This window comes from Panicum hallii, chromosome 4, assembly GCF_002211085.1.
Source record: "Panicum hallii strain FIL2 chromosome 4, PHallii_v3.1, whole genome shotgun sequence".
NCBI lineage: Eukaryota > Viridiplantae > Streptophyta > Magnoliopsida > Poales > Poaceae > Panicum > Panicum hallii.
The window spans coordinates 6668680-6692306 of NC_038045.1; the positions used below are offsets into that span (position 1 = coordinate 6668680).

Genomic DNA, 23627 nt, shown 5'->3' on the forward strand with positions numbered 1-23627 from the left:
GCTCGTTAGAACACAAGTCAACAGGTCCATAAGGTTCACAAGGCCCAACAATTTCCCAAGCTTTTTCAAGCAATACAACACACAAGTGAACATAGGGTATTACGCTCCGGCGGCCCGAACCACTCTGAATCCCTGTCTTTTCCGTGTTCATCGATCTTTTAATCAAGCGTCCCTAGGTCTCCCCCAAACTCATCCTAAATTAGGATTAGGCAGGTGCATTCCGCCACCCGGCTGGAGATTTCCTCCGACAAAATCATAAATAAATTATAAAATGGAAAAATTAATTTTGTTGGACTCCACATGAGTGGATCTATGCAGTGAACATATAATATGATATAATTTAGTAAAAAATTTGTTGTAATTATATATATATGTATTTTTCTATAATCATTTCATAGCTACAGCTTCCGTGGTCCAATTATGATAAAAAAATTATCGTGAGCTAATAATTATATGCGTGACTATAGTAAAAAATTTATGCTCATAAATAACGTATACTTGAGACATTAAAGAATCTCTAATGTAGCTTGAAATTTTATTGCAGTAACGCGATCAGATCTCAGTAACACGATCAGATCAAAATTTCATGCCATTAATTAATCGATCAGATCCCAGTAACGCGAGTGCTAATCGCCCCCGGGGCATCCAGGGCATGCAGCACAGCGACAGTGTGTGGCGCGGGGCTCGGGCCTCACAGCAAGTCTGGAGCTATATCGGTCTCTCGGACCTCAGGCCCACTGCGTGTTGTTGGACCACGGAGAAATAGGCGGGCGCTGGGCTGCGATTGTACGGCCTGCGAACCTTGTGGAAAGGCCCACTCTCTGCGTTGGCCTTTAGATGATGGGTCCGCTAATTTTGAAGAAAAAGAAACAAACGGAGGTTACATTTCTCGGGTCCGTTAGTTTCCGCGCCGTAAAGGAAAAATTTTCTGCAAAGTAATCTTATCAATTTGAAGTACTAAATGAAGTCTATTTATAAAAAATTTTGCATGGATGGGTTGTAAATCACGAGACGAATCTATGATGCTAATTAATCTATGATTAAGCAATAATTAGCGGATGGTTACTGTAGTATCACTGTTGCAAATCATGAATTAAGTAGGCTTATTGGATTCGTCTCGCGATTTACAGCCCATCCATGCAAAAAATTTTATAAATAGACTTTATTTAGTACTTCAAATAAGCAATATTCCTTCAAAAATTTTGCGTTTACGGCATTTTTGCGTTTACACGCTGGTAACTAAACAGTCCCCTCGTCTCGGAACGCCGTGAGAAAAAGGAAAATGCTAGTATTTCGCACGTGCCTGACTTTTTTATTTTTTAAAAAACGAGATCTTTTTATTGTTTTCAACGTCTATAGAGCGTCATCAATCATGCACTGCTCCGCTTTTCAATGCTCCTCCGGCCCCCTGATCCGGACTGGCACATCCATCTCAAATCCCGATTGACCGATACCACTCAAGAGTGCGGCCACCATCGAGCTGATCCGTGCCAGCGCCACCTTACCTGACAAGGAACCCAGCCCGATGCCCCATTCCATTCGCGGCGGCGCCAGCGGCGGCGGAGCCAACCCTATCCATCCCCCAACCATCCTGAAAGCCGACTCACTCATCAACCAGCTGCCCGTGCAATCAATGGAGCATCCGAGCCCGCACGCTGGTCCGAGCCGCTGGCACACGCCGGCCGACACCCCCGCCGGCCGACACCCCGGCCGCTGCCGTCCAGGCATGCGCGCGCGCGGCAGCCGGAAAATATCGTCGAGGCCGCCGCGGTATGGGCCGCGGCCGCGACGCGCGCGCCCGGTGCCCCGCGCGCGCCGCTGGGCCGAGCCGCCGAGTAATGCGGGTCCCCGTCGGTGACAGCGTGGGCGGGCGGTCCGCGCCGGGGACGTCTGCGTCGGCCGCTCTCCGCCGCTCGGCGCGCGGCGACCGGTCGCTCTCGGCTCCCCCCCGCCGACACGCCACGCCGGGTGTGAACGGAGAAAATCCCCCTGCCCCGACTCCTCAGCCGGGCCAGGCGACGCTGCCCGTTGGCGGGCGGAACTCGCGATCGGCCTCCCTTGTTGCCGCTTCGGGGCACTCGGGTTCTTGCCGCGAATCCGCCATGGGACACACACTGCGGTGAACACGACTTCTCGGTGCGTGAACCTGCAGAGGAGTGAGTCCCCGCTAGTCCACTTGGCCCGTGTCTGGCGTTGGCGACCGATGCTGACGCATGCTAGTGTGACGCTGACAAGTTTCAGATCAGTGGTGAACTGGGGGCCTGTTTAGATTGCAAGCAACTTGCAACAACAGCGATACTGTAGCACTTTCGTTTGTATTTGACAAATTTTATCTAATCATAGACTAACTAGACTTAAAAGATTCGTCTCGTGATGTACAATTAAACTGTGCAATTAGTTATTTTTTTTACATACATTTACTGCTCCATGCATGTGTCTCAAAATTGATACGATGGAAAGAGAGTGTAAAAAATTAGAATTTTGAAATCATCTAAACAAGGCGACTGGTAATCGATCGAGCCGATTCAGACCATTCCTTCTTCGTGCAAGAGGCACCGATTCTTTTTTTCGAACCGAGGCATGCCCCGATTTCCATGCAAGGACGGAAGTTCCAGAGGAAAGGCACTGGTTCTGAACGAGCTACAGGACGAGTCGCAGAGCAGAGAAGACCTCGCGATCCGGTAGTTCCCTTGCCGCGAATCTGCCACGGGACTGCAAATCTGCAGTGAATGCGCGAGGGGACGAACCTGCCCAGATCAGCGATGACTGACGCAGCTAGCTTTCCACACTGTTCCTTCTTCGTGCAAAGGGGTTCTGGATGAGCCAGAGGTCGATTGCAGAGAAGAGAAGCAGCTGCAGCCCTGTGCGCTGTGGCTTCCCTGAAACGTGTCGCCGAAGCTCTCACTTCTCGGAACGTGCGTGACGTCAGTGGAAGATATGGACGCTGGGAAACGACGATTGATATGTAAAAAAATGCAGTGCGAGGACGACAACTCGACAAGGACTCATCGTCACGTATTGTCCACGGTCGCGCAAGCTTCTAAACGGCCAGGTCCCTAAAAGGCGAAAACAGAGAGAAGTCTCTTTTCTGTGTCCTGCGAACAGTTCCAACGAAATGTTCTAGAACCTCACACTATCAGCCGCAACTTAAATAAACTGAACATGGTGCAAAGAAATTCCAACTGAACAAAATTTGATTGAACGAAACATTCGAAACTGCCATTGATATTTCACCGGTTTCTCAAACATTTGTACTGTTCTTAAGCTTTGTTCCCCTTCCCTCGCTACTCTGCTTTGCTTGATGTTGTTTCTGTACACAACAGTGAGACGTAGTTGCAGAGTGTACGTAGGTATGTGCAGACGTATAGGCAGATCCGTTCTGCATTCTACTATGTACACTTCATCAGATTTCGAGGCAGCAGGAGGCCTGCACGTGCCCGGCGAACTCGGGCGGCGCCGCCGCGCGCTCCCAGGACGCGCCCTTCCCGGCCTCCTCGCGGAGCACGTACACGGCCTGGTCCCCGCCGTGGCACCCGGAGCCGATCACCACCACGCGCCCCCCGGGGATGGCGGAGACGGTCGCTGCGGTGCGCGCGTCCTCGGGCACCTGCGCCACCGGCCGCCACGCCGCGCCCGGCGCGGCGTCGCGCGCCACGAGGTGCCCGTCGCGGAGCATGTACAGGCGCCCCGCCGCCCCCGGCGCCGCGCAGCAGGTCCTCGGGCACGCGCCGTCCTCGAGCAGGCCGTCCCGGACGGGCGCCCAGGCCGACGCCGCCGGGTCGAAGGCCTCCGCGGAGCCGACGAACCGGCCCTGCGCCTGCGTCGGGTACCCGCCGGCGACGACGAACTTGCCGCCGACGCAGAGCCCTCGCGGCTCGTCGCGCTCCTCCGCCATGTCCGGGAGCGCCGCCCACGCGTCGCGCTCCGGGTCGTACGCCAGCGCCGACCGCAGCGCGTTCTTCTCCTCGTCATGGCCGCCGGCCACGTACACGGCCCCGCCGACGGCCGCGCAAGCGAAGAAGGATCGGCGGGGGCCCGGCATCGGCGCGCCGTGGCGCCACGCGCCGGTCAGGAAGTCGTACACGAGCACCGCGTCCACCGGCGCCCACGTCTCCGGGTCCCACCCCCCGACGACCACCAGCCGCTTCCGCCCCTGCCCGGCGCCGCCCACGGCGGCCACCTGGCAGAACAGGGGCAGGCTCCCCGCTGGCCCGGGCGGCGCCGGCAGCGGCGCCCACCGGCCCTCCACCGGGTCCAGCAGCACCATCCGGTACGAGTTCGCGGGGCCACCCGAGGCCGCCGCCGCCGACGAGTGTTGCTTGTCCGCCGCCGGGCCCGCGTCGCCAGCTGCCGCCGCCGGGCGGGCCTGCACCAGCGCGAGCACCGGGCGCGCCAGCCCCTCGGCCCGGCGCAGGCGGTGGTACTCCGGCGACTCTACCTCCGACTTCCACTGGCGCGAGATGCGGCGCACCACGGGCAGCTGGTCGAAGCCCACCCGGACGAGGCACTCCCGCGCCACCTCCTCCGGCAACCCAGGGATCAGCTCGCCCATTGCCGGTAACGCCTTGATCAGCTGCGTCTGCGTCTGGACTTGCGTGATGCACCGATCGACGGACGGAAAGCTGATTTTTGCAAGAAATCGGATGCTCTCTGGTTTGTCTGAGCTGTGTGTGTGCGCTCGATGCGTTTGTGCGAGGCGAGTGGCGGGAGCAGACTGGGGGTATTTATACGGAGGCCGGGGGGCGTTTTGAAACAGAGCAAGTGCGCGATATTTTGAGGGATGTGTGGGTCCAGTTGCTTCCAGAGCTTTTTGTTTATACGATTCATTGTGTGTGTGTGTGGTGTTCCGCCTTCTCCCGGGTGATGTCTGTGATAAACTACATGTCACTTGGTTGTCAAGAATGTGCTGATCCTGGCATTAGGGGCTAAACGAGACACAGGTGGCAAGCCGATGGGTCTCGCTGGAGGTAGGGGTGCCACGTCGGATCTGCGAATGGCGGCAGAAGCCTCCTACGCCTGCCTTTCGACGACATCCGGCAAGCAGCTAGCGGCCAACGAGATGAGAAGAAAAGTTAGGAGAAGTTGAGGAGGTTAACTGCTAAAGTACTGAGCTGCGCTAGTTGACCACGGTCCACGGGAAGGAGAGACGCGGCGAAAGGCCAAGTCCAGCGGCGCGCGAGACGCCGACACGGTGGGGCCCCTCCGTGGGCGAGGCGAGGCGTGGCGCCGGGGACCCAATGCAGGGGCCCCGCGTGGCCCCGTCGAGATCGGAGCGGCTGGACGTGGTGGCTCCCTCCACCCCTTGTCCTCATCCTCGCGGATAGATAGGATGGGTTCCGCCTCCGAATCAGCAGCTGCACCACGCTCGCCGCCGCCGCAGCTGATAGAGAATCCTCCGGCCTCCGCAATCCCGAGCACCCGTATCTTCTGGCGGTTTCGGAGGAGCCCCGGGATGGAGCCCTCGGTCTGGCTCGGAACGGGAAGACCGAAGGCGAGTCCAATTCTGGAGCTCGAAAGCAGGAGAAGTGACAGTCGTGACACTGGTTGTTATGCTAGCGCTGTAGCAGCCACGTACGGCCGTGCCGTGTACGTGTGAGGCGCTCGCTCGACGCCGGGGGGACTAATCAAGCAGGACAGGTGTCGCCGGTGCATCGGAGCCGGGCACGGCTTCCCAGCGATACCGTTACTCCGCCACACCCGGGGACAGGTACCATGAGGAGAGCTGCCGCCTCGCGGGCGCACACGCGTCGCGGCCTGCCTAGTTCTCGGATCGGCCGGCCGTCACGCCACGCCACGCCCGCCACCCCAAAGAATCTTCCGAACGGCGCGCCGGGGGCGGAAGGCCTCGTGGTGCCGGCACGACGCCTCAACGCGTGACGCCCGGGGGGTGAAAAGTCAAAACGATCTGCCGTGCACCGCGCCGGCCTCCGGCGACCAGACCACAGAATCTGAACCAAAGATAAAAACGAACGGATAGGGACGACCGGAAAATTAAAGGCCGCTGGGTCCGGTCCCGGTCGGCTAATATCGCGGCGCAGCGGATGGGATAATTCCGCAGCAGCCATCGGTGTGGTGTGTGTGCGGATGGGAACGCCCCGCGGGCACGCGCGGTCGTCTTGGCGTCGCCGGGCCCCGCCGTCCCGCGCCGCCTCCCGTCCGAATCACTCCCCCACCTGATCCTCCCGCGCGCGCGATCCGGCTCCGCGGCGCCGCCGCCTCAGCCCGCACCTCGCAGGCACCTCGGCCTTATCCGCGCCCCCCCTTCTGGGCGCAACAGAGCAGCGGCGCGGGACCGCGGAAATCCCACGCCGTCGCTGTCGTGGAGGCGCGTTGGCACCGGCGGGCGGGGGCGGGCGGCCGGGCAAGTTGATGAGGCAGGAGTGGACGAGCCGTGCGGGGGCCGCGGGGACAGATTCTGGGTCCCTTTGGTTGGACGTTCTGGGTCCGATTCGCGTCCAGAACGTGAAAATCCGAACTAAACGGATTGACCGGCGCATCGATTTTGATAACGCACCCGCGTTCCTCTAGTAGACAGCGAGAATCACCTGGGAGCCCGATTTCACTGCGTTTCGGGTGAAATTACCCGCAATGCCACCGCCTAGTGCGTACCGGTTCGCGTTCTTTCTTCTCCCGAGCTCGTTCCCGCAGCTAGGATTCCCTGCTCGCCCCCCCTGCCCCGCCGCCCCGACCCCCCTGCTCCACCGCCCCGGCCTCTCCCCGCTCGCCCCGCCCCGCCCCCCTGCCCCGCCGCCCCGGCCCCTCTGCCCCGCCGCCCCGACCTCTCCCCGGCCGCCCCGCCCCCTGCCCCGCCGCCCCGACCCCCCTGGTCCGCCGCCCCGGCCTCTCCCCGCTCGCCCCGCCCCGCCGCCCCGCCCTGATGCGTGAGATTTGAAGGTAGGTGCATCCTTCCCCGTTCGTTCTTTGTAGTTTTGGTACAAATGTAAGCATTCATTTGGATTTTTTGCGAAGCTACAGAACTCTACAGAACTCATTTGCATTCATTTGGATTCATTTGTGAGCAAGCATGGTCATTTTTCTGTACCTTCTGCTTCTACGTTCAGAAAGAAATTACATTGCGAGCAGGAGATTAAAATCTATCTCACACTCTAGCTGGCTTGCTCTTCCACCAATTTAATAAGTGGATCGTCTCACTGTATCATCAAAAATATAAATCTCGTTTGCGGTGTATGTCCAGTTTATAGGCAGTTGCTCATTTACAATGTTATCCATTGAAGAAAATTTGATAATATACTAGACAACATTTCAGTATAAATTTGATGGGCCTCTCGGCTTCTAGCTGTCGCTAGGAGCTGTCCCGTGTGTGATCTGTTGGCCTCATGGTACTTTGGGCGTTTTGGCAGGAGGACGCAGACCGTTGCGTCGTTACTGGCTGGATAAGCAAAGCAAAACCAGCACAAGATTAATTTTGATGGTCGCTTGATCCAGGTAACGAACAGATTATGGGGTTGGCTCTTGGTTGATTCCTTAGCTGTCCATGGAGCGTACCTTTTGAACTATGGCTTTGACGTGTTCATGAGCTAAGTCCCAGGCTACGTAATGGATCTTATATTGGGCTATTTCTTGTTTGTCTCGGAGAAGTATGAATATCAGCGTTTAATATTTGTGTGGCATCAGTGATAGGGGAACAGGATTAGAAGGTCAAACCTGGTATAGGGACCACATCATCTCCTTGATGCAGAACCCAAGCTAGCTGAGCTGGGCTGCACTGGTGCTTCTTGGCCAGATCTTCCATTTTCAGGTAAATCTGCTTGTTCTTCTCCAAATTATCTGCTGCAAACCTTGGGTGCTTTTGCTGATGAAACCAAAGTTAACTTTCCTTAGTAAACTATAGATGTTTAAGGCCCCGTTTGGAATATATTTTGGATTTTGAGAATCCAGGATTATGAATGGATTTACAAAATTCATACCTTTTCTGTTAGGATGTGCTGCTCCTTCCTTGGAGTCTGCTACCTAACTTTGTATTGCAAATGAGTGGCCATTGGTAAAACTATTTACAAATGTATGAAACTCATGTTTGCAGATATTTCAATTGGGCGCACCTGCGTGAGCACCGACACGATCCCCTGCTAGGTCCGGCCCCGATCTCCTGCACAGGTGAATTTCTTGCGCAATGTTGCATATTTCTGCGTGAGATTGCTAGAGAATGACCTGTAGTATTCGTAGCGAGAATAGCGGTGATGCATGTGTATGTTTGATAAATTGGATGCTTCTGAAATTGCTCTCTTCTTGATGAATTAGAACTATTGTTATAAATTATGATTGCTCTCTATGTGTATATTAGAATGGGTGAAAAGGCAGATTGGAGTGCTGCTCATGTGAAGCTTTTTTATGAATTATGCGCAAACGAAGTTCTTGCGGGACATAGGCCATTAGGTCACCTTAATAAGGTTGGTTGGAAGAATGTCGAAGCTAAGTTCTTGGAGGAATCGGGTCGGAAACTTGAACACTTGCAATTCAAGAATAAATGGGACAACCTCAAAAGAAATTACTCTACTTTTATGGAGTTAAAAAATGCTGCTACCGGACTTGGATGGAATGAGACGAGACAAACAGTGGATTGTGATGATAAATGGTGGGAAGAACATCTTGCGGTACGTACTACATTGTGTACCTATTTTCTTATTATTTATGATTGTTGGATAATAGCTCACTTGCTTCTTTTGTACCTCATTGTAGAAATGTCATGATCCAGCTAATGGAAGGAAATGTAAGCATGTGCAGTTTAAAAAATGTGGCCCGGCTAATTTAGAATCATTGCACATTATGTTTGGGAGTGCCCATGTCACAGGGGCATCGACCACCATACCAGGAGACTTTTCTGCTAACTCAACTGATGATGACGTACAAGAGATACAAAGAAGTACATCCAATGCAAATCTGAATATGAGGAACCAAAATGACAAGAAGCGCAAGGCATCTTCCTCAGCTAGTGTGGAAGATAAGGAAGACAAGAGCAGTCCATTCTTACGGTTGTACAAGCAAGCTTGCAGCAAGATAGAAGGAGTGGACAAGATAAGCACAAGCATTGAAGCTTCGTCGAAATCTGTGACAAGCCATGTTCCTACCATTGCAGAAGCTATGCAGATGGTGAAAGAATGTGGGGTGGAGGAGGGAACCGCTATTATGCATACTTCCAGTTTGCTCATGGTAAAACCTGAGTTTAGAGAGCTACTAGCAACTTTTGAAACACTTCGAGGGAGACTTGATTGGTTGCAGAGGCAGCATGAGATGACGCAGCTGCCATAAGAGTTGAAGGGAGACTTCTTTTTCCAACATTATTTGCTTGTTTGAGAACCATTATTCGTGTATGCTTGTAAGAATATTTGCTTGTTTGAGAACTATTAATAATGTATGTTTGAGAACCTTTATCTGTGCGTATGTATCATTGTTGATTGTATGGCAATTACTGTATTGGTATGTATGTCATTGTTGATTGTAAAATGTTCTTTTTTCTTTATAGATGGATACGGAACTTCAAGAGTTGACAAACAAGGCGTGCAAGGGACTGCAACTTGTAGCCGAATTGTGTAACCAAGCTGCTAGTCTTGGGTACCTAGCTGACGAATATTCCACAAGATACTTAAACAAAAGTGCGTATAGAGATTCTCAACAAAGTGCGATGGAATGGTTTGAGGAGTGTTTAACTTATCCTAATCAATTCTACAAGATGTTTAGGGTGACTCCTGAGGTTTTTTGGTCACTCCATGATTTGCTGGTTTTCACATATGGATTGAAGTCCACATGCAATGTTTCATCTATAGAGTCACTTGCTATGTTCTTGTGGATTGTTGGAGGTTCTCAATCATTCTCCCAAGCTGAAAATCGATTTGTAAGATCTTTATGGACAGTTCACATGAAGTTCAAAGAAGTCTTGTCATGTTTGGGCAAATTATCTGCAGATAATATCAAGCCAAAGGATCCTAATTTCAGTACTGTTCATCCTAAATTGAGAGAAGATCGTTTCTGGACTCACTTCAAAGATGCTATTGGTGCAATAGATGGATCACACATTGAAGTTTCAGTGCCTAATGATGAAGTTGTTAATCACACATGCTGACACGGATACACATCTCAAAATATTATGGCCATATGTGACTTTGATATGAGGTTTACCTTTGTGGTTGCTGGTTGGCCAGGATCTGCACATGATACTAGAATTCTCAATCATGCTTTGACAAACTTTGGTCATCGATTTCCAAAGCCACCTGCAGGTATTGATGCTAGTTTCATATGCATTTTAAATTTTGTTATGTGTCTAGTATATACTAACATGTTGTTTATAAATTTTACAGGCACGTATTATCTAGTGGATTCCGGTTATCCAAACCGTACCGGATATCTAGCTCCATACAAAGGTAGCACGTACCATCTTCCGGAGTTTCATCTTCGTAGGCATCGTGCACCACAAGGGAAGTATGAGATGTTCAATTACTTACATTCATCACTCCGTAATGTCATTGAGCGTGCATTTGGTGTCCTTAAACAAAAGTGGCGCATATTGAAAAAATTACCAAGTTTCTCACCCGAAATACAAGCGCAGATCATTATCGCTTGCATGGCATTGTACAATTTCATTCGTGATAGTGCACTAAGAGATGATGCTTTTGAGAAATGTGATGAAAATGAAGACTACATGCCTGTGGATGAGGATGAGGATGCCAATGAAGGGCAACAAGTAGTTCAAGTTCAAGATGATGATGTTGTTCTTGAGGAGGAGAATGAGATTTCCATGAATACCATTCGTGACAACATAGCGAATGCTTTGGTTACATAATCATGATTGTACTCCACTTTGTATCTTTCATGTGAAACTAGGTGAACTAATTATATTGTGAACTATCTATATTTTATATTAACTATATAATAGCATTCTCTAATTGAACTAATTATATGGGTGCATTTATTTTATTAACTATTTTTTAATATATTATTAAATATACCTTATTTTAATTAATAAGAATATATATTAATACTTCACTGCTAATGAATACATATGAACATTAAAACTAAACTCAGGGACATAACAGGGGTATAACAGACAATTGTACCAAAAATCCACAGCTGGCAGCAGTTTCGCCAAACGGCTTTCAGCTTTCCCACAGCCGACAGCTCACAGCTGATTTTCCACAGCTGACAGCAGAAATCAGATTCTCAGGAATCCACAGCTCAACCAAACGGAACCTCTGCTCCGGTCTTGACGCGGCTGCGATGATGGGTGCTCATCCTGGGCTCCTGGCAGTGATTAAGATCGGCCAATCCGCTACCAACTGGATGCGGCTTTCTGCGATTAAGATCCTCCCGGGTAAAATTTGGATGTTTGGACATTAATTACAATTACAAATATTATTAAGTATAGTCTAATTATTTCATGATTCGATAATATTATGCTAAGCATGTGCTAATGATAGATTACTTAGACTTAATAATAGATTCATCTTGTAAATTAATCTTTATTTATATAATTATTTTTATAGTTAGCTAATATTTAGTCTCTCTAATTAGTATCAAACATCCAATCCAAACATCCAATTTGCTTCGGGACTAAAAATTAATATCAGCCCCTGAAAACAAGTGCCGTGATCCTGCGTGGATAAACTTGAAAGATAGGGTCAGTGCAGCCGTGCAGAAGAAGCTCCCACTAGCCTGGGCCCCGTTTAGATCGCAAATTTTTATAACTTTTGGAACTTTTTGTTACTGTAGCGTTTTCGTTTGTATTTGACAAATTTTATCTAATCATGGACTAACTAGGCTTAAAAGATTCGTCTCGTGATGTACAATTAAACTGTGCAATTAGTTATTTTTTTTACATACATTTACTGCTCCATGCATGTGTCCCAAAATTGATGTGATGGAGAGAGAGTGTAAAAAGTTGGAAGTTGGAAGGGATCTAAACAAGGCCCTGGTATTGCATGCGTGCTTAGTGCGAGTGTAAACTCTAGACGAGAGAGTCAATTCATTTCAGGTAGAGAAAAAACAGCTCAAGTGGATGACAAGCCTGCCAAAACTGCGCAGGTCTCTCAAGTGCGGCAGCCTGCCAGTTGGTGCCCGGGTGCAAGAGCTTACGGGCGTTACTGGATGGTTGCATCATTTTTCTCAGCCAGGCTCCGGTGAGAAAGGACCATTGGAGACACGTGGGCTTGAGTCAAAAGTGCAAAAATTTGAGCTGTTTCGCTCCGGGCTAAATTTTAGCTCCACCATATCAAAAAAAAATCTTGCTATTTAGAATCTTAAATAAAATCTATTTACAAAATCTTTTGCACAGATGAGTGCTAATTTCCCATAATTTGCGATAGTGACACTATAGTGACCATCCGCTAATTATAGATTAATATACCTCATTAAATTCATCTCACGAGCTAAGAATTTTGCAATTAATTTTATAATTAGATTTTATTTAATATTTCTCTTCTCTTTGATGTAATAGGATTAAAGTTTAGCCGTCCGAAACCATGTTGCACCCACCCTTATTATGTTTGGTTGCGTGCATTAATTAAGCCAAGTTCCAGCCATGCGTCGAACCAAACGCCTGCAAAGCCAAAGATGTTGCATGTGTAAAGAGTGAATGGTGAAGATTGGCCCAAGGTAAGTAGTGCTTTGAGTCCTGCGCTGGCCTGGCCCGAGAGAAACGGTCTCCATCTGCATTTCTCCGCAGCATGTCGTGAGGTGCTTTGAGGTCCGTGCTGGCCAGGCTGAGAAGATTGGTGCAGGAAACCAAACACACTATAAAGTGAAAGATGCTGCACGTCGTGAGCATGGATGAGCCTCGTCCAACCAACCGATCACCCCCTACGAAGCTGCTGGTGGTGTGTACCAAAAATCGGGGTATCGATAAACCACTGCACTGCTCGTGCTCGCGGACTTGGCCGTCCCGCAAGGCCCATTTGACCAAGATAATGACCGGACCACTTGTTCACCACAACACATGTTAATGCACTCCGGCCGTCAAGTCTCCAATGAAATGAACGCTGCACCTCACTTATCGTAAGCGAGACCTGTTTGTGTCACCCGTCGCCGTTTGACGGCTAATCAGACGTGCTCAAAGTGCCAGAGCGCAGGGCACCGCCAGTTCATGGAAAATATCAACGCGCTCCATGTGGCCATGCTTCGTATCCATCAGGCGCAACAGATAAAGCCAGCGGCCATCTGATTACGATGTCCAGAGGATTGGGCGGGCATGCTGTTTTGCAAAACGGCAGCAGCTAATTTAAGATCTGAAAGCGAGAGCGCGCACCTTTGCCGCGGCCGGCCCTGCGTCAGGCAGCTCTGTTGTGGTCAGCACCTGCGTCGCATTGCTGGGCCTTCCAGAAGAGTGCCTGATGCCATATTGCCATATTCATATAGTATTTCTGCACGTCAGTAGTAAAGTTGTTCTAGACATGCCTTTGAAATCTGCTGGCCGAATCCATGGTTTCTGTGCCCCAGTTTTTTTAAAAAACTACACGTATTTGTAAATCGCTGCCCAGTGGCGAGCTCTTCTAGAATTGCCAAGTCATCATCAACCCGGAACAATGGTTGGGATATTTGTATCCCGTCGAAGTGGCAAACAGGGGGGGAACATACCATTGGAACAGAAGGGCAAGCTACAGACCTGGATTCTCACTGCCACTTCAATTAGTTTCTGAAGAAACATTATTTATTGGTTGAGGGTATCTCTGTTTATTGCTTCTTATGGCACCATGAATAAGAAAACTGAAGTTCAGGTAGTGATACTCCAACATGTTGCCATGGAAAGCTAAGCTCACACACTCAACTCAGCCTCAGCACCTAATGGCTCAAAAACTGATTCAACCTCACCCATGTTTACTTCTTCCAGAGATGCTGGGTTCCACTTTGGATTCTGCAAAGAGACAAGAAAATTCAGTAAGAAATCCAGATTCCTTTTTTTTTTATTTCATCTTCTAGTTAATAAATGTGCGCTGTCACATTACATTTGTGTAATATCCCCCCGCATGGATATTCTATGAAATACTAATCCGTATATAAATGTAGATGAAGATGAATATTATCACTATTGAAAAGGACATCATAGATTTAGTGCCTGCTTTCTATTCTATCTGCCATTTTGAAATGAAGCTACCTCATCTTACAAAACAAACTAATATCAATGTAACTTGCATCCAGTTTGATGTGATTATCAATTTCGCCAGCAATCACACCCTCCTTGCAAGACATGAGTAAATAGCAGGAACTATTGTTGAGAATTCTTTCTAATTTCAAGATTATCCCTGACCCCTCATTTCTCAAAAACACCACCTAAGGTGATTTATATGTGCAACGATTGAAAATTTTAGTGTCATCTACTTTTAGTTTTAGACCCAGTCTGTTATAATGCAGACACCAACCCTATTGATACACGCATGCATTGACCATACCTATTTTTTGTTGGGTACTCATGTACAGCTATATATGCACAAGGCAATGCAATGAATGTTAGTGTGTGGCAAGTTATCTCTACTAGTTTCTATAGTCCAACTTATTGCATAATGGAGATAACTACTCTACTAAATGGATCTGTAAGTAAGTTTAATAAGCAGTTTGATAAGCCTTATAATGAGGATAAGTCGAATATGCTGGCTTCTAAAAAACTGAAGCACCACCCATGCTAAGCAATGGTATTAGGACTCATCTGGGAAGTTTAAGCTTATAATAAACTTTCATCCTAATCCACTAACGGCCCTCTAAAACAGAATCAACTTCTCCTTCAAAAGGGAAGGGACCTTGATGGCTTCTTACTATCGACCCTCATTGCAGAATACAGTTAGTCTAAATTTCTGGATTAGGTAACATTTATGATGCCACCAGTTGTAGAGGACAGCAGTGTGTTCTAGCTGGTTGAACATTATCTAAGTTCAATCCCTAGATCAGTAGATATGAGGCGCACCAATGCAAGGCAGTGCTTAATACATGTACAACACATGCCTAGTTTCCGACCAGTTTGTAATAAAAAAATATATCCCTCTGCACAGAACAATTTATGAAAAGCAAAGTCATGGATAGCTTGCCTGGTCCTTGTCAACTAAAACAGCACGTACACCTTCAACAAAATCGTTTCTAATTGACGACCTCAAGGCAATGCGATATTCCATTTTCATAACACCAGCCAGCTGAAACATGCCAAATACCAGAAATATCAATAAGTATATAAATAGTTCATGAACAATTTAAAACGTACAGTCATGAACAAATAGTTGATGATACTAGGTTCATACCTTAGATAGATAGTGTTCACTACTCCCATATGCTGATGCAACTTGAGAGAAATGCCTCTGCGTTAAACAAAGCGAAAATGGAGCACCTTTCTTAATTCCTGCTAAAGCTTCATTGGCCCATTCTGCCACTGCAACCACCAATGGAACAAATAGGCATATAAATTCTTCAATAGCACACAGAAAGTAGGGCCATTTTCAAACAAGAGCAGTTGGCATTTGTGTGATAAATATATAAGTGTTGCCTTTGGTGCACTAAAAGGGAATGCTTCATAAAAGGTTACCTGCAGCATCACCACTTTGACTACACTTCTTTAGCTCTTCTACAGATTCAGCAACTGACTTATCAGGACTGAAAGAAGAATTGATATGTGGTAAAAGCTTTTCTAGTTGTGGCTCAGATTCTGGTTCTTTCTTGTATCCTGTCAGGACTGACTCAACGTCTCTGTGAGGATCATTTGTACTGCACAAGATGAACTTTGGATGATACAGATGTGCAAAAAAGGCAGTTATTGCATCGGGGAAACAGAAAAAAAGTGGTTTTAACATTATTTAGTATGTTTCACCAAGTGAAGATAAGGAACATACAAGTTAGCACTCAAGAGGGATTCCTTCAGAGACCCCAAATTTCCAGAAGGTACATAGTGAGTACCAAGGCCTATAAATAGAGCATCAGCAGGTGATGATATCCTTTTTCCTGTAATCCCAAGGTAAGATCCTGAAAGAAGCAAAAGAGGTCTATGATGAGCAGTGTTCAAAAAGGCGCTGCTAGGCGCTCGCCTAGGCGTGCTTATGCATTAGGCGGAGGGGTTCCACCTGGCCTAGGGGGTAGGCAGTCCCCTAGGCGGCCTGTGCAGAGGCGGAGGCAGGGATGGGGGAGGAGGCAGGGGACGGGGGCCGGCGGAGAAGGAGGCAGGGGACAGGCGCCGGCGGAGGAGGAAGCAGGGGACGGGCGGCAGCCGAGGTACGGACGGGCAACAGCGGATGAGGAGGTAGGGGCGGGTGCGCGGCGGAGGAGGAGGCACGAGCAGGTGCGGTGGAGGAGGACGAACGGCGGCCTGCGCAGCGGAGGCAGTGGGGGTGGGCGAGCGGGCGGCCTGGGCAGGGGCGGCGGGGGGTGGAGGAAGAGTGAATGGATAAGGTGGGAGCTAGGTCGCGGGGGTTGAGATGGGTTGGGCTGGTTTGATGGGCTCTCTATTCAACTTTAGGTCCACTGGTCTCCAGTTTTTCTTTTCTTTTAGAGATATAATTGATGTGTATTGCAAAGTACAGCACTGCCTAGCAAATAGCCTTGAATCGCCTAGGCGCGCTTAGGCTCACCTTGGCTCTAGACGGTGGGTTACCGCCTAGCGCCTTTTTGAACATTGATGATGAGAAGGAAAATAGAAGCATTCAGTATCAGATACAAACAGGTGTAGCCGTGGGAACAGCTAGCTTTTTCTATATTTTGTAATAGTAGGGAAAGCTATAACAATGTCGTGACTCATGCTGATCAAACAGAAAACAAAAACCCTATAACTAAAGGTTTTACATATTAAGATGACGAAGAATAGCTAACTAAATCTTAAGCCAATTTTAGAGCAATAACAAAGACTGCAGGGAGCAAACAAAGCAAAGTGGTTAGAAGATCAAACATGGAATGCATGTGTGTGTCAGACTTGTACTCGAACAAAATTTACACGGAATGCATGAGGAAGGAGGGGGATATCGAAGGCTAAATACTATGTGTTTTATGCTACCAATCATATGGAAAAGAATATGCCAATGAGGAAATAAGTAAGAGCAGTAGACATTACTTACGAATGGGGTTATTGCGTTCTTGCCCTCACACCGAACTGCAATTGCGATTTTACCCTCATTTTTGTCTGCTTTGTGATTTTACCCCTACTTTTTGAAATTGAAGACTGAGTTTGCCCCTACTCCATGAACAGCATGTAACGGTGTCAAATGAGCTGAGAAAAGACAAGTTTGCCCTTGCGAATATGCCCTAATTTTTTGAGAACATAGTGATTTTGCCCTTGTTCGACATCAAATATTTGGACAACATTCCAACAGATCCAAAAAGAAATTTGCCAACCAATAGCATACTTTTAGAATTTGAACAATGATTGATAAATTTTTGTCAATTTTTTGGCGAGAAATTTTGATACTTGACATCAAATCCGCACGTCTCACGTCTTTTAACCCTCAATTCGCAGACCTTCAAAATATAGCCCTGCGCAAGCGAATTCTTTCAATCTAAGAGATTTCTTCTCCTTTTCTCTATTTCTCTTATTTTGCTTTTCATTTGCACTATACAGGCCTAGTGAATGGACCATTTTGCCCAGCCTTATCTTCTACACCAATTAGATCCCCCAACACCAATCGAAATCTCTCCATCTGATTCCTCCCTGTGCCTCACTCTCGCTCAAGAACGAGAAGCAGTGGCAGAGAATAACTCGGTCGCCGTCGCCCGCCGCCGATTCTGCACCACTACCTGCCGGTCCAGGTAGATGCCACCCCCAGCCATCCTTCCATAGGCGCGGCACCCTCATGCTACGTACGGCTGGCTGTGCTCGAACCCGCTCACGCCGCCACCGCAGGTCTATGCGAGCGCCACCCTTGGTCCATCTCACATGCTGCTGCAACATCGCCCTGCTCTCTACATGTAGCATGACCAAGGAAAGAGAGGTGCTGCAAGAACATGAGGCAGCAACGCTCCTGCGCTTGCGTTGCCAACAGGAGAGGAGATGGCTTCGGGCACGCGAATGCCGGCGAGCTTCATCTTGCGTCGGTAGGAGCGGCGGCGGCAGAGCAACAGAACAGGTGCAGCGGCGGCGTCCACGGTGGCTACCTCTGGCCGATACGAGCAAAAGAACGAGTTGAGAGAGAGAGACGGACCATGCTCGCGCTAGTCCAGCCGCCCGCACCCGCGCCTGGGCCCCGCTGCGCCCGCCCGCGCCTAGGCCCCGCCGTGCCTGGCCGGCCGCCCGCACCTGCGCCCTGCCGGCGCGCCCACCCCACCTAGCCGGCTGGACTGCCCGCGCTAATGCTCGCCTCACGCCACCGCAACAGCCGCTCGCCTCGCACCGCCACCGCCGGGTTGTCTTGTTCAGGGAGGTCGGGGGCAGCTGAAGCACGGTGATTTGGCTGGGTACGAAGGGATAAGGGGCATCCTTGTCTTTTCGCCATATTATGAAGGATTTTCTTTTTTTCTCTAATTTGTTTATTCTGTTTGCAACTAACAGAGTTGAGAATAAGGGCAAACGGAGTCTTCAATTTCAAAAAGTACGGGTAAAATCACAAAGCGAACGATAATGAGGGTAAAATTACAACTGCAGTTCGGAGTGAGGGCAAGAACGCAATAACCCCTTTACGAATTGATGCAACAAGGATAAAGAAAGGAGTGTACCAACTGCACCCCCTCCTGGGGCTTTTGCACCAATGTAAGCAAAGCCAACATCTGGGAACAGACCAATACCATTTTCAGGCATGGCTAGGAGTGTCCTCTGTAATAGTTATCACCAAGCAAGATGAGTCATAAGAATTTATATATTGAAAAATAAAATTCATTAAACAAAAGAGTTCGAGTTACGAAACATTGCCTCAGTAATAACACGGTAGCGGCCATGTCCTGACAGACCAATTCCAAATCCCATCGTCACTCCATCCATCAAGCATATATAAGGTTTTGCATACTCATGTATTTTGCAAATCAACGAGTATTCTGCTGTGAAGACCTGAAAATAGATTAAGGTGCTTCTTAGTTATGTATGTGATATAAATAAATATTCAAAACGAAGGAGGATATAAGACTGTAAATTAATTTCAGCCATCAACGTCAGAGTTCAAGATCCAGTAGTGTAGGTGGCTTTAGAATTGAAGTTTTGTTTCAAAGTTTAACACATTTTTCTCGTAATTAATTCACCTTGACAGGAGCTTGAATTCATATGTTTGTATATGGCAGAATTAATTCTTGAAATTCAGTTCAATGTTTGGATATATCCATGGATAAAATCATAAAACATAAAATCAAGAATTTAAACAATTGCAGTCATACCGAATTTTTTTTAGTAAGTTGGTTGTGAAATTTAAATTGCATATATGTTCAGTTGTCTCTTTGGACTGAACTTGCAATTTCAGTTCCAACATTCTACAGTCAACTTCTCGGATATACAAAGGGCCTTGAATTTTGAGATGGTAACATAAATGGCCAAATCACCAATGCACTTAAATAGTTAAATTTAGCAAGGGCAAGGCGTGTCCAGGAAGGCATTATCATGTTATAGTTAGACCTCTATTATCTCTGGCATTGTGCAATCATTAGCAAGTCTCTTCACATCCCCACCTGCAGTTTACACTAAGCACTAGTCACTATGTGTCCAAGAGCAAAGCTACAATAAATAACATAAAACAGTGTGACATAAACTATTGAACTAAAAGAAGTGACAAAAGAGCCATGAAAATAAAATCAGATTAAAACCACACAGAACAACAGTAAAGACCTTTTGCACAAGTGGTGTATTTTTGTCCTTTTGTATTTCCGTGGCAACACCCTTAATATCCATCCCTGCATTGGCATGAATCATATTTGAAAACATATCCAATGCTCCGGAAATGAAAAGGCAGATCGCCATATTCAGCATCCATTGCCTAACATACTCATAAAAAATAAAAATAAAATTGATAAATCACCAGCTGAGAAGGCACGAGGAGAGCTGCTTTCCACAAGAATACACTTGACACTTGGATTTGTTTCCCATTCATCAAGAAGTGCCTTGTATCTAATGTCCATTTCTGCAATCATGTGAGATCCAAAATATGTTACTGGAGCTCAAAAGGCTAATAAATAAATGTTCTAAGAGAAGGATGCAAAAAGGAACATCTACAGGAGTAACAGCCTAACAAGACACGTCATCAGAATTTGTATGATCAACAAGTAATTCGCCTGTACACAAGATTTGAGTGTAACTCACAGTGAATGTTAAATCATGTCCTCCACCTCTACCTTCACATCTACAGAGTATAACCCGCTAACCTGTCCTCGACACGAATCCTAAATCAGAGCAGTGCATGACTACATGTTGCGGCCTTGAGTTAATGTTTTGAGGACCACTGAGTTTGGTCCTATTTTCATTGGATCTCACATAGTTGATTGCCCATTTAGCTTTGTACCCTAGAGCATGTCCAGAAAGGAGTTAATTCAAGAAAGATTTTTTATGTCAGTATTCTGACCAGTAAAACCAACAGATTTTCAGTTCTGGATTGACAATCAGACACCGCTTCACACTTTCATAAGAATACAAAGATCACTTGTATCTTCTACAAGGGTAACAAAAGGAGCATGATCGATTAAAAACTAGGGATGTTATATACAAACTTAAAACCATGTTTTTATGCAATATGTTTTTTTGGTGATTAATACTACTACAACTACATATAATTGTATAGCATAATGCACCTTGAACATACAGTTTAATGCTGTTCGAAACGCATAAAATTTGCAGAACATAACATAATAATGTTCATGACAGACTCAAATGTTAAGTGTCAATTTTCAAGTTAACATTTATTAGCACACTAACCTGATCAACCTCACAATCCCTGTCTTATGAGACCAGATTCTCCACAGCATGAACTTAGGAACACAACTGGATGGCAAATTTGACAACTACTATGGAGCATGTCCAGAAAGGAGTTAACCCAATAAACTTTTTTATCAGTATTATGACCAGTAGAACCAACTCATTTTACGTTCCAGATAGACACTTCGACACCATTTCAGACTTTCATAGTAATAAAAAATTCGGCCATTGGGGGAGAGTCCCCCAGGGTTTTGTTCTAAGAAGGTGCCATCCTTCGAACAGACGAACACTGGTCGGGGCAGGAATTTCGACGAAACCTGGAGTTCAACACTCTAAATGGCCCACGGTAAGAAACTTGGCACTTTCATGATAATACAACACATCACTTTATATCTTCTATGGCTCAAAGAGGTTTAGGTTTTAGATGCAAAAATTAGCTCGCCAGGGTTAAGTTTACTTAATAAAATAAAGAAACATAAGGATCATGGTCATTTAAAATAACTAGGGATGTCTGTTGAATATTTAAAATCGTCTTTTCTTTGTTTTTTTATGACTTGGCAATCTGGTTTACTGCGATTAAGAATATTACAACTATTAACTATATATGATTTTATAGGACAACCTGCACAATGCACCTTGAGCGCACAAAATTAAGCATGTCCGAGATACAGGAGCTTTGGACAACTTTAACAAAATTGAACATTCAGAACAGAGACAACTTGACAGTCTCAAGTTTGATGTTGGATGTAAATTTTCAAATGTCCAGACCCACATATGTTAGCATTACTGTGATCACACAATCCCTGTCTTACCAAACGAGGTTCTCCATGACATATATGCGATCTAGGAACACAATTGGATGACAAATTTGACAAATGAGCCACCCATCTAAAACTTCACTTAGATGTCTGCTATTTTTAGCAAAAAGGAAAAAAAAAGATTGAACTGCTGTCTGGTCGCTAATCATTAGCACTTGTTAGTACTTCGGGAGTACAAACTGGGGTAAAACCTCATGCACTACACCAATTCAATACGAGTGTCGAACATTTATTCACCAACCGCACACCAAGGATTTTGACCTACCGATCCGCAACTTCCCAAACTGGCATAGATCGCACAAAGCGGAGCCCGCGAACCCAATTTATCCCAAACTAGACAAGTTATCCCAAGTTCTCAACTCCTGCACCCGATCGGGCAGGTCGAAGGAGGGGGGCGGAGAGATCCTCACCGAGATTCATGGCGTTGAGCGCCTTGGGTCGGTCGAGCGTGATGACGGCAACGCCGTTGGGGAAGACGCGGCCCTTGACGAACTCCTCCGCGGCGCCGGCGGCCATGGCGGCGAAGCGGCGGACGAGGCGGAGCGGGACGAGGGTGGGGGTCGGGGCTAGGGTTTTGGAGTCTGCGGGGGAGGTGGGGAGGAGGAAGCGTGCGGTGGAGATGGTGGCCGCGGGCGGGTGGAGGTGGATGCGGGAGAGGAGAGCTCGCATAGTGACGTACTGACGTGAGAATGACTGATGGCAACGCGAGGCACTGGAAGGACTTCTGGGAATTTGTGGAGAACTCGAGATTGCTCTATTGTTTCGGTTCAGCAATGGTTTACAAACTACTTCCTTCTTTTCAAATTTTTCAAATTACAATTCGTTTTAGCTTTTTCAGGAAGTACTTCTGAATCTTTTGGATCATTGGATGAGTTATTTCTACGCTTCGTTAAGAATTTGAATCGGAAGAATTCGGACAGCAAACATGTAGAGTGCTCCAGAGTGCTTTTCGCGGAGCAGGAAAGTTAGCTGAGTGTAGCGCGTAAATCTATTGTCCAGAGAGATAAGAACGCAAGTAGCATCCCTTTTATATTTTAGCTGATGTTATTAGGCAGCGTTTCGATCGAAAACAATTCTAGATCAATCCAGTAGTGTTATTGTTCTCTAATCTCCACTGATTTTCATCGAGTTAGCACATCACCCTCCGTTATGGGTCCATCTGACGTCTTTCACCACCGTGCCAGGTGCCACTTCCATCACTCACATTCATCATCCTACTATAAATATGATTTTACATTTGGTTTCAACTTTCAGTCCTCGCTCCCTTTAACTTCCTCATAAAACCCTTTTGATTCTGTTCATCTTACTAGAATGAGCAAGAGACGATTTCCCTCACAAACGCCTTGGTCTTCTTAGGTTGCACTGATCAATGGTGAATCAGTATGATTATTAGGATGAACGAGCGTGTCAGATGTGGAGGAGAGCTTGGGTACGATGTTAGTGTGTCTTGGGTGATGAAAAAAGAAATTTATCCTTAGAAGATAGGACGGAATGGACACATAGTAGAGAGAAATGTGATACGTGAATGAGTAATCTGTTGGGGACAGATTATTTATTCACCTACTTGAATGTTAGGGACAGATTTAGGGATGGACCGGGTGTGCTGCAGCCCACCTTAAGATTGTACAAAGACCCTCGTCTTCTATTTTTTTCTTATCTGCCATTATTTATTGGTAGTAGAAAAATAGTTATTAATTATTTTCTTATATACAACAATTGATAATAGAATTGAGAAAATTACGTTTAAGATTAGGTTGACTCATTCACTAAAATATTTAGAAAGATACTTGAAATTGTAGATTCGCGCCTGATGAACGTAGCACAGCTGCAGTAGAGTTGAAAGTTGTTAACATTTGGCACACGGACACCTCCAAGAAAACGCCTCGTTTATCTCCAGTTCTCCACCACTTCGCAGAACGACGAAGCTGTCGAGCTGATGACGCCCACCCTGACGTTTTGTGGACACGGCTGACGATTTGATCGCCTGGTCGGACTTGACGCGCAACATCGCTGCCAAT

The 23627-nt window shown here is 47.2% G+C and overlaps 2 protein-coding genes and 1 long non-coding RNA gene across 7 annotated transcripts; 1 reads left to right on the forward strand and 2 right to left on the reverse strand.

Annotated features, from left to right (window-relative positions):
* Positions 1 to 3172: 3172 nt before the first annotated feature.
* Positions 3173 to 4879, reverse strand: LOC112891122 (F-box/kelch-repeat protein At1g80440-like). The gene has a single exon (XM_025958053.1). It carries the CDS (start codon positions 4550 to 4552, stop codon positions 3404 to 3406), a length of 1149 nt encoding a protein of 382 aa, XP_025813838.1. The 5' UTR covers positions 4553 to 4879; the 3' UTR covers positions 3173 to 3403.
* A 2438-nt stretch (positions 4880 to 7317) lies between these two features.
* Positions 7318 to 9329, forward strand: LOC112890708. The gene is made up of 5 exons (XR_003228331.1): positions 7318 to 7446; positions 7636 to 7759; positions 8042 to 8115; positions 8303 to 8612; positions 8698 to 9329. It is a non-coding gene; the product is annotated as an uncharacterized LOC112890708 (long non-coding RNA).
* Positions 9330 to 13558: 4229 nt separating this feature from the next.
* Positions 13559 to 22306, reverse strand: LOC112888931 (3-hydroxyisobutyryl-CoA hydrolase-like protein 3, mitochondrial). 5 transcript variants are annotated; one of them, XM_025955333.1, is made up of 11 exons: positions 22020 to 22306; positions 19902 to 20003; positions 19732 to 19776; positions 19502 to 19554; positions 18812 to 18946; positions 18619 to 18715; positions 15816 to 15945; positions 15512 to 15690; positions 15231 to 15358; positions 15024 to 15125; positions 13559 to 13858 (listed from the first exon to the last, which is right to left on the reverse strand). In XM_025955333.1, exons 1-11 carry the CDS (start codon positions 22276 to 22278, stop codon positions 13760 to 13762), a joined length of 1329 nt encoding a protein of 442 aa, XP_025811118.1. In that variant the 5' UTR covers positions 22279 to 22306; the 3' UTR covers positions 13559 to 13759. The 5 variants fall into 5 exon arrangements, with proteins under 5 accessions (XP_025811118.1, XP_025811115.1, XP_025811114.1 ...); XM_025955330.1 differs by lacking the exon at positions 19732 to 19776 and having other exon boundaries at positions 22020 to 22305; XM_025955329.1 differs by lacking the exon at positions 19502 to 19554 and having other exon boundaries at positions 19712 to 19776; positions 22020 to 22304.
* Between the last annotated feature and the right edge of the window lie 1321 nt (positions 22307 to 23627).